This window comes from Musca autumnalis, unplaced genomic scaffold, assembly GCF_047663935.1.
Source record: "Musca autumnalis isolate F117 unplaced genomic scaffold, ASM4766393v1 scaffold_5, whole genome shotgun sequence".
Lineage (NCBI taxonomy): Eukaryota > Metazoa > Arthropoda > Insecta > Diptera > Muscidae > Musca > Musca autumnalis.
In genome coordinates, this window is record NW_027412088.1 from 58,664,554 (window position 1) to 58,683,477 (window position 18,924).

At 33.7% G+C, this 18,924-nt stretch overlaps 1 protein-coding gene across 1 annotated transcript; it reads left to right on the forward strand.

Annotated features, from left to right (window-relative positions):
• The first annotated feature begins 10,683 nt into the window (after positions 1 to 10,683).
• Positions 10,684 to 17,962, forward strand: SdhB (Succinate dehydrogenase, subunit B (iron-sulfur)). The gene is made up of 4 exons (XM_073988471.1): positions 10,684 to 10,994; positions 11,392 to 11,693; positions 16,797 to 16,931; positions 17,003 to 17,962. The coding sequence occupies exons 1-4, from the start codon at positions 10,932 to 10,934 to the stop codon at positions 17,394 to 17,396; spliced, it is 894 nt and encodes a 297-aa protein (XP_073844572.1). The 5' UTR covers positions 10,684 to 10,931; the 3' UTR covers positions 17,397 to 17,962.
• Positions 17,963 to 18,924: the final 962 nt, after the last annotated feature.

Consider the following 18,924-nt stretch of genomic DNA (forward strand, 5'->3'; position numbering starts at 1 on the left):
TCGCATGAAAATTGGGTAAGATATTTTTTTGGCCAAAGGACGAACTCTATTTATTTTGGTAAAAATCGGTTCAGATTTGGATATAGCTCCCATATATATCTTCGCCCCATTTAAGGCATTTGGTGCACGAAAAACTCTATATATGTCCGATTTCAATGAAATTTGGAATGTGCGACGGAATTTAGTCTAGAAATAAGTGTGCCAAGTTATATAGAAATCGGTTCAAATTTGGCTATAGCTCCTATATATATTCTCGGCCGATTTTAGGTATTTGATGCATGAAACACGGTATATATGTATATCCAATTTTGATGAAATGTTGACTATGTGACGACATTTGGTTTGGGTGCCACAGTGGTGCAATGGTATGCACACCCGTCTTGCACGCAGAAGGTCGTGGGTTCGATTCCCCAGCCAGGCAACATCAAAAATTTCAACGGTGGCAAAATACCCCTCAGTAATGTTGGCGACATTTCCTGAGTATTTCAGCCATGTAAAACTTCTCTATAAAGTGGTGTCGTAAGGCACGCCGTTCGGACTCGGCGATAAACAGTAGGTCCCATATCATTGAGCTAATATGAATCGGGGTGCACTCATTGATATGAGAGAAGTCTCCCCTGTCCCGTCTGGGATGTTTGTGGAACAATTATTATTATTATGACGACATTTGGTCTACAAATAAATGTGAAAAATTATATGAAAATCTGTTCTGATTTGGATTTAGCTCCCATATATATTTTACATATTCACAGTGGTGTAGGGTATTATATAATCGGCCCCGCCCGACTTTACTGGTTAAGATATGGGTTGTCACTTTTTATATACAAAATGTATATGCAAAGTGACAACACATATGTATATAAAATAAAAGCTGTGTTCCTTTACTTACCTGAGGTTACCATTTTTACCATTTTTAACCTACAAAGCGTTCCTTAACCCCGAAAAGTGGCAAAACTTGAAGCAATTTTTAAGAGAGTGAGAGTGAAGAGGGAGCGAAAATGGCTTTCTCTTCTACCACAGGCTACCAGCAAAATTTCTGCAGGTAAAAACTGGCAGAACTGATTTTGTTTGACGATTATTTCACAATGAAAAAGAAAATGGACGAAAAACAGAAGAAAAAGTCGAACGCTGACAAAACTAAATTAAAAACTGTGAAATAAAAGACGAAAATTTATTTTTTATGTTTCTTTTTGACATTGCTGCCAGATCTACCATTTTTCCGTTCCTTTACTTTTCTGGTAAAAATGTTCATGAGAGAGCAATTTTGAGCAATTTTGACACTTTTCTCTTTTACCACCCTTACCATTAAAAAAGTAAAGGAACAAAGTCAAAATATCGTGTAAAGTACCCATAACCACCAAACAAAACAAAAATTCGGAAGTGGTACAATGTGGAATTGTGAACTCACTGTCTGTTTTGATACAGTACAAACGAAAGTTGAAAACACATTAAACGTTTCAGTAAAGTTTTGAGTCATGGTAGAACAATGTTAGTATAAAATTCCATACGACATTTTTGGTCTGATCCAGTACTGCAAGCATCTACTAATTTTTACTATTTTTTCCGATAACATAAAGGAAAAAATTTTATCGTAGTAAAAAATAGTAGCTTCTTGCAGGTTCTTTAACATAGCAGCTACGTTCCAGAACTAGAAAGTTTTTACACATTTTGCACGTTTTCCCCGAAATGCGTTCCCGTACACCAAAAAAGTTGCAAAATGTTCACTTCTCTTTGAACAAAAATGGCGCTGAATAGCTTTCTCTTTAGAAACATTTTACACGACAAATTAGAGCGAGCAAAAATGTGTAAGATGTTTGCCGGCTTTTGATTGGCTGATACGCCGACTTTGACATTTGTTCCAGATTTTTTGACGTTTCTGTCATTTTCCCATTCCCGTACATTTTGGAGAAATGTGTGTGTTGGACCCATTTTCGACAGTTTGCTCTTTTGACTTCTTCTTTATTTGCGGATATATGCGATCATATAACAATTACAGATTATTTGTTGATTTACAATTTTTCTTATGTTTAACAAAAATGGATTTTTATAAATATAGATATCTGTTTTTGGCGGCATTCAATAAACTTCTTTCATTTTGATGTCCGGTCCATGTCAGAATATTTTTCAGCCACGAAACTTCGTTTCTTCCTCTGCATGGTCTTGCATCAACTGATCCTTTGATAATTTTTTGCAGAAGAATATATTTATCATTTCTCGTGATATGCCCCAGGTATGGCTAGGTTTACATTTACGAAATCCACTCGATTTCAACTGTCAATTCCATTGCTCAAACGTCAAATGAAATCTCATCTGAAATCCATTGAATTTCATTTGACGTTTAACCAATGGAATTGACAGTTGAAATCGAGTGGATTTCGTAAATGTAAACCAAGCATATAACACTTTTCTGGTTTTAACTTTTTTAAGGAGTTGGCGCTCTTGACTCATTCTTCTTAGTTCCTCGTCATTTCTTATGCGATCTGTCCACGGTATTTTAAGTATTTTTCGGTATATCCAAATTTCAAATGATTCCAGTTTTTTTTCATCTATCGCCTTTATTGTCCATGTTTCTGATGCATATAATAAAACAGACCAGATGTAGCATTTGATGAATCTGGTTTTAGTATGTATACCGATGTCATGACTTATCAGTATCTTGTTGTATCTGTAAAATGCATCCCTTGCCATTTCTATACGACAAGTTATTTCTTTCGAAACATCCCATTGTTCATTTATGGTAGTTATAGTTTTTTACTTTTTCTATTGCGGTGTTTTGTATGTTCAACGTACTGTTGTTATACGTATTTTTTTGGCTGATGGTCATGTATTTTGTTTTCTTTTTGTAGATTTTCAATCCATACGATTCACTTACATCTGTGAGTTTGTCAATAAGTTTTTGTAGACCTGATATGGTGCTAGCGAATATTGTTGTATCGTCCGCGTATCTGATATTGTTGATAATCATCCCATGTATTTGTACTTCTATTCTTTGGTGCTCTATAGCCTCCATTAATATTCGTTGGGAGTATATTTTAAATAACAACGGAGAAAGGATACATCCTTGTCGTACCCCCTTTGAAATCATTACTTCTTCCGTCATTTCTCCGTTTATATCGATGTATGCCGCCTGCTTCCAATATAAATTTCGTATACATCGTATTTCCTTGTCGCTTATGTTAATCGTTTTCAAAATTTCTATCAGTTTCTCTTTTGACACTTTTATCAATTAAAAAGTACTGGAACGAAGCTAGCATTTATATATTTATTTTGAAGTTCGATGTATATTAGGGATATATATTTTTTGAGAAACAATATATCATTCAGAAAAAACTATTTTCCATAATGTCCTCTTAATATCAATTTCATGTAACCTCCTCCAAATCCGAACTATGTGCCGCACACTAAAACACCGCTTATAGAAGCAGTACAACATTTGTTAATATGTGTGGTATTTTGTTAAATTTTAGAAAATAAAGCCCTAATAAACAATTTCAAAAACCGCTTCTCCTTTTTCAATGAATTTTCAGCGACACCAAACAGTTTCGCAAGAATTCTACTTTGTGCGAGAAATTATGCATTATGTGGAATTAGTATATGAAAAGATTCAAATTAAAAATATACCGAATTGTTATTCAAGTTTTTTTTTTTAAATATTTAATCAAGGCATATTTATATGTATAAGCATGGCATAATTACCTTGATAGTGGCATCGTAAAATTTTGAATATATTATGTCAAAACTTTGTTTATGTTGTTGGGGAAATTACAACAAAAATAATTTTTTTTTATAAAGGGATTTGACTTTTCATATTCGATCAGCTGGTGTGATACCACTACCTGGTAGTTCTGCAATGTGTATAAGGTAGAAGTGACAATCAGCTGTATTCTTACTTTTTTGTAAATTAAGTTTTCAAAATGTAATAGGCTCTACTCATGAAATTTGAAACTTCGAAATTTGCTACCATAAAATACTGCTTTTCATCCTAAACGTGTAATAAAAATGACCTAAGACAGTTCTGAATGATTTTTATTTACATTTTGATTCAAATTTGTTCTATTTTAGAGGATTTTTACAAATGTATTTATGTTTTTCTTGAGAAAATTTTTGGGACGACCCTATTATTCAATATTTTCTTTGACATTAAATTTTCAATAACAACAATGTTGTTTTTGTAAATTTGTTAGTTGTTGTAATTCACGCATATACCTTATATAAATTTGCCTTGATACCATGCATTTGATTGAATACAAGGCAAATTTATATAAGGTATATGCATGAATTACAACAACTAACAAATTTACAAAAACAACATTGTTGTTATTGAAAATTTAATGTCAAAGAAAATATTCAATAATAGAGTCGTTCCAAAAATTTTCTCTAGAAAAACATAAATACATTTTAAAAAACCTCTAAAATAGAACAAATTTGAATCAAAATGTATATAAAAAGCATTCAGAACTTTAGTGGGCTCTTTTTATTAAACCTTTGAAATGAAACGAAGTATTTTATGGCAGAAAATTTCGAAGTTTCAAATTCCTTGAGTAGACCCTATTACATATTGAAAACCAAATTTACCAAAAAAAGTAAAAATACAGCTGATTGTCACTTCTACCTTATATAAATGAGCTTTGACTTTAATGTCATGTTCACACGAGCGTTTCAATAACGTTGTTCGCCTGTCGAACGACGTACACGAATTAACCCGTTTCCACGACACCATTCGTAATTAACAGAAACATAAACAAAATTTCCCTCATTTTTGTTTCCTTGTTTTCACAAAAATTTAAACCGAAAACACATAAAATATACATTAAATGGATAGGAAAAGCAATAGACTTTCCTTCAAATGTATCTTCTATATTTAACTACACACATTTCATTCATTTTTCTCCACAAATTCTGAATAATTTTGTATTTTCAATATAGTTTTATATGTTTCTATTTTCAAAATTAAAGAGAGAGACATGCCAAAACAATATTTGTGTATAAAGACTTTCAGTTATTTGTTTACTTTTTGTTTCTGATTTTTTACGCGATTTTGAACTAATGGACAAGAAATGTGTTTGGAATTAAGAAGAAAACACAACCATCTTCCTTCTGCATCTACATACATATAAAATGTTAAGTTCATTAATTTTCATTCATCTTTTTCCTTTTTTCTAAAAATGTTTGTGTTTTCAACAAATTTTTCAATTTTGAATTTAAACATGTCATAAATAATTTTTTCGATAAATTCTCTCATTTGTTAGGGATGGGACATTGTTATTCGTCGTTCAGAGAGTATTTCTAATCGGACAACCTAGAAAAATCGTCGTTCGTTCATAGAAATTTGTGTGGGGAAATAAGTAATTTATTCGTAGTTATGGGTCGAACAACGAATAGAGAACGAACGACGTACCGTGGAAACGGGCTATAAGTATACAGATTTGTTTGCTTTATAGCTTTGTTACCGTACTTTTTAATAGTAAAACTCGTAAAAGAGAGAAAGAGAGAAAAATTGTTGTCACACAAAAGTTTTTTAAAAAGTTCGGGAACGCAAAAATGGAAAAAACGTCAAAAAAACTGGAACAAATGTCAATGTCGGAGTACCAGCCAATCAGACGCCGGCATCCATGTTACTATTTATTACAAGCTCAAATTTGTCGAGTAAAAAGTTTTTAAAGAGAGCGTCATTCAGCGCCATTTTGGCTTAAAGAGAAGTGAACATTTTACAACATTTTTGTGTACGGGAACGGGGTTTCGGGTAAAAGTCGAAAAAATTGTAAAAACTTTTTAGTTCTGGAACAGAGCTTATATTAGTCGTGCTTTTGTAATAATGTGTTTATTAATAACTGCCTAACAAAATTTTGATGACAAAAATGGTGTGAATCGCTTTATTTTTGGAAAACATTTTTGACATTTCACAGTGCTGAACTCGTTTTTGTTGTAGTTGTTGGCTGATGCCACTTTTGCCATTGCTAGTGCTTGGTTTACATTTACGAAATCCACTCGATTTCAACTGTCAATTCCTTTGCGTATACGTCAAATGAAAACTCATCTAAAATCGTTTGGATTTCATTTGACGTTTGAGTAATGGAATTGACAGTTGAAATCGAGTGGATTTCGTAAATGTAAACATAGTTTGAGGTTATCAGTTTTTACCACTTTTTTGGCCTGTTCCTTTACTTTTGAAAGTGGTAAAACCGGCAAAAGTAGCAAAAGTTGTAAACTGCTCCCATATGAATTGTATGGTGTCTGAAGTAAAGGAACGCTTTTCGAGTAAAAAGTGGTAAAACTTGAAGATTCTTGCACGTAAAGGAACAGAGCTTTTATCAGTAAAGCATAGCACAATTACCAGGTAGGTGCATCAGCCAACAACTACAATAAAAAACAGTTCAGTACTGTGAAATGTCAAAAATGTTTTCCAAAAATAAAGCGATTCACATAACTTTTTTAACTAAATTTTGTTAGGCAGATATTAATAAACGCATTATTACAGAAATCCACGAATAATTCACAATTTTTCGTTTAAATGTTTGTTTTTTAATGTTGTGTGTTCAATTGCAACAACTTTCTTGACAGCTTGCCCTCACTTTTAAAAGCATACAAATTATAGTTTTGTTCCTTTACGTTAAAGTTTCTTCAAGTTTTACCGTTTTTAACTCGGAAGGCGTTCCTTAACCCCAAAAAGTAGTAAAACTGGATGCAATTTTTAAGTGGTTGAGAGAGGAGAGAGAGCAAAATGGTTTTCTCTTTTACTACTTTCTGCTCTACAAATTTCAGCTCTGTTCCAGAACTAAAAAGTTTTTACAATTTTTACCACTTTTACACATTTTGCGTTCCCGTACACAAAATTTATATGAAAATCGTTTACGATTTTTACAACTTTTACGACTTTTACCACTTTATAAAGTACGGGAACAGGCCATTCGTTGTGTAAAAAGTGGAAAATCTGTCAATCTGTTTATTTGACATTTAAGCTGTGTTCCAGAGCTAAAAAGTTTTTACAACTTTTACGACTTTTACACATTTTACCCGAAAAACCGTTCCCGTACACAAAAAAGTTGTAAAATGTCCACTTCTCTTTAAAAAAATGGCGCTGAATGGCGCTCTCTTTAAAAACTTTTTACTCGACAAATTTGAGCGTGTAAAAAATAGTAACATGGTTGCCGGCGTCTGATTGGCTGATACGCCGACTTTGACATTTGTTCCATTTTTTTGACGTATTTTCCATTTTTCCGTTCCCGAACTATTTCAAAAAACTTTTGTGTGAAAAAACCTTTTTTACAGTTCTCTCTTTTACGAGTTTTACTATTAAAAAGTACGGGAACGAAGCTTTATTTTACAGTTGACAAAAGGAAAAAAGAAAACTACGCGCTTTGTCAAAGCAAAATAAAAAGAAATAAAATAATTAAAATTTAAACCAGTGAAATAAAAAACAGTGAAATTTATTTTGTTTGTTATTTTTTTAAGCATCCATGTTTGTTTTTTGACATTTCTGCCAGATCTACTATTTTTCCGTTTCTTTACTTTTGTGCAAAACTTGTTACGTGAGAGCAATTTTCACAGTTTTCTGAGAGAGGAGAGAACTTCTCTCTTTTGCTAATTTTACTATTAAAAAAGTAAAGAAAATCAGTTCACCATTTTTTTGCCACTGTTACCATTTTAAAAGCAAACCCAGCAAAAATAAATGGAAGTGATTCCATGTGAAATCATGATTTCACTGGTTCTTTTGCATGAGTGCGAAAGGAGTCGTGAAAAATCCCATCTTTTTCATCGAATTTTCATGAGTGCAATTGAAGTCGTGAAAGGTCCGATCTTTTTCATCGAATTTTCATGAGTGCAATCGAAGTCATGAAAGATCCGATCTTTTTCATCGAATTTTCAAGAGTGCAATTGAAGTCGTGAAAGTTCCGATCTTTGTCACAATATTATCATGAGTTCAAATAAATTGATAAGTAACCGCACAATAAATTATCAAATACTCATATACCCGAATAATTGTGTACTTGCAAAAGTAATTGTTAAAATGAGAATAAAAGTCAGATGAAAGTGGTCGATAGTGGCAAAATTTATATATTTTAATTAAAAATACAATGTAAATTTATATAAAACAAAAGAAAAATATATTTTGTGTTTGGAAACCTGTTTCGTTTTGTGGATATTAAAAAAAAGTATGAAAAAGACCCGGTCTATAAACCACGAGCTTCCCCAGCCGACCAACACCGATATAGTAAACATATCGAGCTGCAATTATTGGGTTGGTTGGGCCATGTTAACAGGATGGATAAAGATGCCACCGGCATATGAATACGAGCCATTTGACGTTATGCGACCCGAGGGAACAAAACTCCAATGGAAAGATCACGATATCACAAGCATGGCATGCAAAGTGAGAGAAGCAAAGTAGGAGATCGGTAAAATAAGTATAAAAGAGACCATAACGTGGTAACTATTACAGGATAAGCTTTTTCTTTTGAAATAAAATAACAGAATTCAAATTTATACTAGATTTCCCAAACGATGAGCTTGGTTCAGAGATTGGCACATAATTTATCGAATATTGGAAAAACGGAACCCCCAAGTTGAAAGAAGTATCTTGCAGCCATCGGAAGAGATAAATATGATATTGCAGATTAATATAATATATAATTTTGAAAATTACATACAAAATAAAGAAAAATAACATCTGGCGATACAAATCATCTGCGCACTGTATTCTTATTACCCAGCAAAATGTTCGATGACAGATCATGAGTTGAATCATAGGTGCAAGTGACTTGTCATAGGTGCAAATTTAGGTGAATCACCGATGAAATTTGCAAGGGAGTGACACCTGATTTCACCTGTTCATTGTCATGGCATTTTGCACCAGTTCATTGTCATGACATTTTGCACCAGTTCATTGTCACGGCATTTTGCACCAGTTCATTGTCACGGCATTTTGCACCAGTTCATTGTCATGACATTTTGCACCAGTTCATTGTCATGGCATTTTGCACCAGTTCATTGTCACGGCATCATGCACCAGTTCATTGTCATAGCATCTTGCACCGGTTCATTGTCATGGCTTCTTGCACCAGTTCATTGTCATGGCTTCTTGCACCAGTTCATCGTCATGGCTTCTTGCACCAATGCTTTGGATCCGGATTTTTGCCAATCAGAAATAAAATTCGCAATACAATTATGTAATTTGTTGAATTAATAAGAATACAATGCGCAGATGATTTGTATCGCCAGATGTTATTTTTCTTTATTTTGTATGTAATTTTCAAAATTATATATTATATTAATCTGCAATATCATATTTATCTCTTCCGATGGCTGCAAGATACTTCTTTCAACTTGGGGGTTCCGTTTTTCCAATATTCGATAAATTATGTGTCAATCTCTGAACCAAGCTCATCGTTTGGGAATCTAGTATAAATTTGAATCCTGTTATTTTATTTCAAAAGAAAAAGCTTATCCTGTAATAGTTACCACGTTATGGTCTCTTTTATACTTATTTTACCGATCTCCTACTTTGCTTCTCTCACTTTGCATGCCATGCTTGTGATATCGTGATCTTTCCATTGGAGTTTTGTTCCCTCGGGTCGCATAACGTCAAATGGCTCGTATTCATATGCCGGTGGCATCTTTATCCATCCTGTTAACATGGCCCAACCAACCCAATAATTGCAGCTCGATATGTTTTACTATATCGGTGTTGGTCGGCTGGGGAAGCTCGTGGTTTATAGACCGGGTCTTTTTCATACTTCTTTTTAATATCCACAAAACGAAACAGGTTTCCAAACACAAAATATATTTTTCTTTTGTTTTATATCAATTTACATTGTATTTTTAATTAAAATATATAAATTTTGCCACTATCGACCACTTTCATCTGACTTTTATTTTCATTTTAACAATTACTTTTGCAAGTACACAATTATTCGGGTATATGAGTATTTGATAATTTATTGTGCGGTTACTTATCAATTTATTTGAACTCATGATAATATTGTGACAAAGATCGGATCTTTCACGACTTCAATTGCACTCATGAAAATTCGATGAAAAAGATCGGATCTTTCATGACTTCGATTGCACTCATGAAAATTCGATGAAAAAGATCGGACCTTTCACGACTTCAATTGCACTCATGAAAATTCGATGAAAAAGATGGGATCTTTCACGACTCCTTTCGCACTCATGCAAAAGAACCAGTGAAATCATGATTTCACATGGAATCACTTCCATTTAATTTTGCTGGGTTAATTCAACAAATTACATAATTGTATTGCGAATTTTATTTCTGATTGGCAAAAATCCGGATCCAAAGCATTGGTGCAAGAAGCCATGACGATGAACTGGTGCAAGAAGCCATGACAATGAACTGGTGCAAAATGCCGTGACAATGAACTGGTGCAAAATGCCGTGACAATGAACTGGTGCAAAATGTCATGACAATGAACTGGTGCAAAATGCCATGACAATGAACAGGTGAAATCAGGTGTCACTCCCTTGTAAATTTCATCGGTGATTCACCTAAATTTGCACCTATGACAAGTCACTTGCACCTATGATTCAACTCATGATCTGTCATCGAACATTTTGCTGGGAAGGAACAGACCACTTGTAACGGCATTTGACACACAAAATAATAACCACTTTTCTATTAGGTCGTACTTTTTTCACATCTGGCAACACTATGAACACAATTTTGACAGCAGCTATCACGGTGACAAATTGACAGCTGAGAACATTGAGAGCGCATAACTACCAGCAGTCACTGCGCGAGAGTTTCTCAATAAACAAGTCAAAAAGTTTCAACGGAGGAAACGACACTTCAAATAAAAAATTTTTATTTTTTGCCGATTTGTAAATTGCAAACGCAGTGACGTTTCAATTTGTTTGTATTGATTACAAAAATTAAGTGTTACAGGTGCCATCAACAACATCCTTAAGACAAAATGTTGGTAAACGAAGCCCGTTTAATGTTGAGTCGCGCTGGTTCTTTGGCCGCACGTCAGCAGGTATGGCAAAAACATTGCTAATTCGATTCGCATAGGCCCCAAATCTGAGTGGTGGGGGTATTATGATAGTCGTTGTGCTCATACCACCCAACCACAGAAATAAATGTGAAATGTGTCTTACATAAGTTTCTTTTTTTGAAAATGATAGAGTTGTGAAAAAGTTTCATAATATTTTTTGTAAATAGAACCTTGGCAATGATTATTGAAGCTGGAAATGAATGTAAAATTCCTTGTGTACTTTGCTAATAAATGTGTTATGTAAACCAAAGCAATTATCGAATATTCTCGCGTGCTTTAATGGGGGATGAAGTTTTCCTAGCATATATTAACGAGCGTAATTGTTTTGTTTATTTGGTGGATGGTTCACTTATGTGTTCTTTTGTATTTTTTTTTGCAGTTGCGTTCCCTCACCTCCGGTACCCAACAAAACAATCAGCAGGCTGAGGCTAAATCTGCACCTGAACCTCAAATCAAAACTTTCCAAATCTATCGCTGGAATCCCGATAATGCTGGCGAGAAACCCTACATGCAAACCTATCAGGTTAATTTGCGTGAATGTGGACCCATGGTTTTGGATGCCTTGATCAAAATCAAAAACGAAATGGATCCTACATTGACTTTCCGTCGTTCATGCCGTGAAGGTATTTGCGGTTCATGTGCCATGAATATTGGTGGAATCAATACTTTGGCCTGCATCAGGTAATATTAATGAAAACAACAACAACAAATGCCGACAGACTAGACATTTGGTGTAAATTAAGACTCTTTGTCTTGCATTAGGGTATTATTATAGTGTAGCTAATTATAGAGGAGTTTGGGTTCAAAACGATCTCATGCTGTGAGATGACACTAATTTATGGGCTTGAATATCTAGTTTGTCTATGTGTGTAAAGAGTTTGGTTTTTTTAAAAACTGGTTTAGTTCCTTGTAATATTAATGAAACAACAGGTAGAAATGCATTTTGATTGGTGATGACCTTTTTGGATTAAAAAATGCATTTGAAGGTGCTTTAAAAAAGAAATTGGTGATGACCTTTTTGTATTAAAAAATGCATTCGAAGATGTTTTAAAAATGAAAATTGTCTCTGCTTTTCATTCGAGATTCACAATACAAAGAAATTGTTTTTGTTTTCCATTTATTTAGAGATATGAACACCTATCAGTTGGCCATAAGTGTATGGCGCAACAATTTGACCATGAAAGGGCAAGGCATTTTAAAAATAAAGATTAGGAACATAGATAAAAAGAAACATATACTTAAATTTGGTTGTAGTTTGTTTTTTTTTTCGTTAAAGATATATGTGTGTATAAAATTTAAAAAGAAAACTAGGGAAAATAAATTTCAGGGGGAATATGGAGATGAAAAAATACATGGTCTGTTCCAGAACTGCAAGAATGATAAATGAAAAAATGTTATCGTAGTAAAAAATAGTAGCTTCTTTCAGGATCTGGAGCAAAGCAACATTTTTTTTTTTAAATTTGTATAATATAACATATATATAATATAACATATGATAATTAATGCTTTTTGAAATAAGTGAAATAAGTAAGTCGATGGGTTGTTGTTGTTCTTAAAACCTTGTATGGATAGCTGTTGGCCTTAAAACAAAATCAATCGGTTTCGCCTGCCTCTTTAGCGGAACTATAACTCATTTTTTGGATATCTACAAAAATTGGTCAAATTAAAACAGAAAATTATGAATAAAAAGTACCAATAACAGTTGGCAACACTCTTGCTATCGGTTGCACTTAGCGATGACTTTATTTTGGTCGCTACATTATTGATAAATTTCGTTAATTACCGAAATTATAAGCGTTTTAATTTTATTGATTTTTGTCGGCAACCAAGAAAAGAGTTGAGAATTCCACTGGTCATTACGCCATAAACGGATGATCATTAGAACGGAATACAGAACAGTAAACATTACTGCACGCGCAGTAATCCCTTATTATCAAGGCATATTTATATAAGGTAGAAGTGAAAATCAGCTATATTCTTACTTTTTTTTGTAAATTTAGTTTTCAAAATGAAATAGGGTCTACTCATGAAATTTGATACCATAAAATACTGCTTTTCATCCTAAACGGGTAATGAAAATTACCTACTAGAGTTCCGAATGCGTTATATGTACATTTTGATTCAAATTTGTTCTATTTTAGAGGATTTTCAAAATGTATTTATGTTTTTCCTGAAAAAAATTGGAACTATCCTATTATTCAATATTTTCTTTGGCAATTAATTTTCAATTACAACAATGTTGTTTTTGTAAATTTGTTAGTTGTTGTAATTCATGCATATAACTTATATAAATTTGCCTTGCCTATTATCTGGGTCTGTAGGCCTATTCTGTAACATTTAACAACTATCGACATTGTTTAAATTTCCTTTGTTATTGTAACAAAAATAAAACAAACAAATGAAATTGTTGTAAAATAAACAATGAGTAAAGTTGTTAAAAAGTTACGGAATAGGGGGGCTGTAGGCCTATTCTGTAAGTTTTATCGATTAAAAAGTTGTTAAAATTTCTTTTGTTTTGTAACAACTACAAAACAAGCCAATGAACCAACTAGAAAAGTTTAGTTTATAAGGGGTAGAATATATGTTAATAATAAACGTCAGGCAGAAACCTTACTGTTATTTGCTTTCGCAGCCATTATGAAGACGAATGTTCGAGACTTGAGAAGAAAATGGCTTGAATTGACTGGAATGGGTGTCCCCATGATTAAGGATTGTGCGGAGCTCTAAGTTTGTGGATCTTCATCCTAGTATATTATTTACACTACCTGTACTGAAATTTAAGGAAAAGACAATTTTCATAAAATTGGTAGAATTTTATGGATCCGTTGCAATCACTTTACCCAAGGCATATTTATATAAGGTAGAAGTGACAGTCAGCTGTATTCTTACTTTTTTTGTAAACTTACCCCCTGTTTTTGTAAAAAAAACTATTGTTCTCACACGAATTGTCAAATTTTGTAGATCGATTTACTCGCCTTAGCGCAAATGTGAAACGCTGATTTTTGAACGAGGAGTTCTTAACTATATATAGAACGTGTCTACGAAGAATTAGGCCTGTATGTCATCTAGGGGTTATGGATGCGTAAAATAATATCGAATATAGACGAACGAACAAAAAATATTTGCAAGAACAGGGGGTTAGTTTTCAAAATGTAATAGGGTGTACTCATGAAATTTGAAACTTAGAAATTTGCTACCATAAAATACTGCTTTTCATACTAAATGTGTAATAACAAGTAAAAAAGTATCAGTCGGCTTTGCCGACAGAGATATACCCTCAGCCAAAATACGTATGTATTTAGGGGGTTTTAAAAACGTTGGGCTTTGAACCGACAAAAATGTTGAACAGGATTAAAGATCAAAAGTTTTGCGGAGGCGATACTAAAAGGAATGGATCGACATTGACCGTTATGGAAGTGGATCTCTAGCCACAACATATGGTGCCATAGGGTGTTTTTACACTCTTCGGGCTGTTTGCTCAAGAAGTATGGACTTGCCCGTAAAAAAGCTTTTACCATCGTAATTGAGGCAGCGAATGCAAGTTGCTTCAACAAAAATCAAAGTGATTCGAAATCAGGTCTTAAAGTGAACTTATCCGAAATTTTGTGTGGGAGGTACCGGATGGAGTGGACAAATATAGTCCATATTTCACCCTGATCTATATCTGGTACATATATTAGGATGTGTAAAGTATAGACCAATTCGGCCACTCCTTTCAAGAGTTACCGTATGAACAATTTTTCCGAACATTTTTGAACTTTTGTGGGGGATGTAACTGAAGGAGTAGACCGATATGGCTTATCTTCAAACATAAACTATGTTTGGACAAAATATTACTAAGGCGTTCTAGAGTTATCTTGCGCTCCAACCACCTCACACGGTGTCATAGGGGTTTTTTGCAACTTTCAGGCTATTTTCTCAAGAAGTATGGACTTGCCCCTGATGAAACTTGTACCGTCGTATGGAGGGCAGTGAATACAAGTTACTAAAACAAAAATCAAAGCGATTCGAGAGATGGCCCTAAACTGAACTTTTCCGAAAATTTGTGTGGGAAGTACCCGAAGGAGTGGACCGATTGAGTCCGTATTGAAACCTTAAGTCTGGTACACATTTCACGATGGGCAAAGTATAGACCAAATCGGTTACTCCCTTCAAGAGTTATGGTGCGCACAAATTTTCCGAACATTTTCGAAATTTTGTGGAGGAGGTACCGGAAGGAGTGGACCGATATAGCCCATCTTCGAACTTAAACCAAGTTTGGGTAAAATATTACGAAAGCCAAAATCGGTTTATACGTTCGAGTGTTATCGTGCGCTCCAGCCAGACAGACAGACGGACGGACATGGCTAAATCAACTCCAAATTGTCTGAAACGGATTTTGTCCAAACATACTTGGGGTCTTAAACCATTATTTCGATGAGGCACATTTTGCCCGTATGAAAGTGTATATACCCTCGTTAGCATAAATGCTGAGGGTATAAAAATGCCCTACGACAGTTCTGAATGCTTTATATTCAGGGTTTAAAATGCTAACGCCATATTAGCAAAAGCACCGAATTTTTGCAGCTTTGCCTGCTAAAATTTCTTCGAAATATGTTTAGCAACAATGAACAACGGCAACATGTAGCAACAAATTTCACAAAAATAATGCTAGCGATGCTGATGATATTTGACATCGTCGCTATAATAAAATAGCATCGGTCACGCATACTCATATTTTGCCACACACATGATCAACACATATCAGAAAAGACAATAAGCAACAAAGTTTCAACGGCTTAGCCAGATTTTCAGCAAATAATTGTTTTTGTGATCAGGGTTACCAGTGTAATGCATTAAAAATCACGATATAATTAATTCCACTTTTTCGTTCAAAGGACATGTGAATTTTTGGTAAAGCCGTTCAATATATATTTTTTATTTTTAAACAATAATAATTAGCATTCTTTAGGTTCTACCATATGATGGAGGCATTTTGACATTAAATGACAACTTTTTTATTACTGCGTAGGCAACTCTAATCACAAAACCACCCTCGGTTGCTAATTCACAGCGACGAATGGTCAGCCGACTGCTAAATATGTAGCGTTGTACCTTATATAAATTTGCCTTGACTTTACCATTATTGAAGAAATAAGATGTTATGAAATCGGAAGGTCTGCAGCCAATAAGTATTAATTTGTTCCATTTGTAAGATCGGTAGGAATAGATGATGTCTCGAAATTTATTTTCAGGAATTGTGATTGGAAAAATTCACTAACACAAAATTTAAATTTCCAAGACAAGTTCTAACCGACATAACATATCGATGCCTTACTTTCTCAACCTTGTATTTAAAAAAAAAATAAAATTTTTAGGAGAGATAAAAAATGATAATTTTTTTGATAGATCGAGTATTGGGTAAAAGTCTAAATGCAATTATTAGCGAATTATTGTACCCAATTTTCTAATAATTGCATTTAAACTTCTACCCAACCACCTCTGTATCAAAAAATTAATCGTTTTTTATCTCTCCTGAAAAAATATTTCTTGTAAGATACACAGATTTGTGCACAGGTTGTCAACATAGACACAAAGCAAAATTCAGATCTACTCCTTACTTTGAAAATAAAGACATAGTTGTATATACATAGACTCACTTTTGTTATCTCCCACGCGTCATCTTTATGACCCTCATTATTTGTTTCATTTATATAATAATGAAAGAAAGGCATAGCTTATCAGAAACACTTTTTTATGATTATAAAAGTTTTAACAAACTTTCTTTCGTCTTTTCATTTTTAGCAAAATCGATACCAATACATCGAAACCCTTGAAGGTGTATCCTTTACCTCACATGTATGTTGTACGTGATTTGGTTCCCGATATGAACCATTTCTATGAACAATACAGTTCCATTCAACCCTGGTTGCAACGCAAGTAAGTTTTTCTCTGTTATCACCATATACCTTAATTATCTAATTTATCGCTTTCTCTCTGTTCTATTCTAGGAACGAAGCCACCGAGAAGAAAGGCAAAGCTCAATACTTGCAATCTGTTGAAGATCGTTCCAAATTGGACGGTTTGTACGAGTGCATTTTGTGCGCCTGTTGTTCTACATCTTGCCCATCATACTGGTGGAATGCTGAGAAATATTTGGGCCCTGCTGTCCTTATGCAGGCCTATCGTTGGATCATTGATTCTCGTGATGAGAACACACACGAACGTTTGGACAAACTTAAGGATCCCTTCAGTGTGTACCGTTGCCACACCATCATGAACTGCACACGCACCTGTCCCAAGGGCTTGAATCCTGGTCGTGCTATTGCCGAAATTAAGAAACTCTTATCCGGCATGGCCAAGAAACCAGAACCCAAATTGGATACAGCTGCTTTGCACAAGTAAATGATATTTTGTGTACAGTGACGAAAAAAACAAAAAAACGCTATAGTGATTAGTCGCTTTTCAAGTTTCCTGATATTCTCTTTGTACTTATAAAGTCGATCTATATATTATTTTCCAACTATAATTTATTAGGCAACTCTATGAGGAAGTTCTACTGCGAGCGGCACTGAAAATTCTTTGATTTTAATTTTTTGTAGTTTGGATACATTTCCATTTTGCTTCGTGTTTTTCTTTAACAAATACTTGTAGAGGTTGCTGTGTTGCTCAACTTCCAACCAATCCACCACACCACCTCTTAATTTAAGAATTGTAAAGTTTTGAATCTTTTCTCAAGTTTTTTTTTTCGCTTTTCTTTTTGTGTTTGTTTTATTTATTATTTTTTGTTATTAGTTTACGATTTTACAACTTTGACTACATGAATACCACAAAATATAATGCAGTATGTATTCGAATACATATTTAGAAATCAAGAGTTTTAGTGCAAGGGTTTGTAATAAAATAGTAGAGAGTATAAAACATTACTACAGTATATAAATATCTAAAGAAATAAATGCATAAAAAATAAATAATAATGGTTTTTAATTAAATGTAAGTAATCTTTTGAATTGAGTACATGAGAGTTGTTGGAATGAATGTGGTAAGATAATTGTTTGAGTTGGAAATACATATATGCATATTTTTATAGGCTATTAATACCACAATACGTTGTTTGGGAGGCGTGGAAAGTTGGTCACTTCTACAGGCCTATTTTCAAATCATTCATGATAACCCCCAATATGTCGGGCTTGACACGTATTCAATGTGGTTGATAATCCTGAAAGCAATTTCGTACGGAACTCGATTTAAGAACCCCTGTTGCGTTTGACCATGAAATGTTCCTGGACCAAAGCAGATGGCTTCGAATTGCATGTTCCCGATGATGAAGAAGACAAAGCTGACAGTGGTCAAGGTGAAGAAGTAGACGATGATGATGACGGCGAGGCAATGGAACAGGATGATAATGAAGACTCCGATGAAGATGAGGATGATTAGATTTTACATATCGCTCATTTACTCAAAGAGTGGCATAACTCAAAAAATGCGTTTTCTGAGTTAGCAATTTCTATTTTTTTGTACGACTTATACTTTATATTGTGTCAAATTTTCATGCTAATATCCCTAAAACTCGAAGGAATTTGCAAAATTCAACAATTTTTTTTAGTTTATGAACCACTAAAACACTTCAAATCATGCTTGATCTTGCACATAAATTTAGGACTAATATCTGGCTAGATCTTTACAAAATATGGTCCAAGTAGTTATTTTATTTTTTGTGTAATAATAATTTGAAGTTGGGAAGTCGAATTTCAATCGCCAAATTAAAACGCGTTTTTCTCGAAACTCGATTTTTTGCGATGTGTCACTCTTTGAGTAAATGAGTGATATGTATTTATGTACTGCACAAGCAAATACCCTTAAGTTAGTTGAAAATATAGCATAAGATTTATTTTTTCATTAAAATTAAATTTATATAAAATTGGTTGATTAG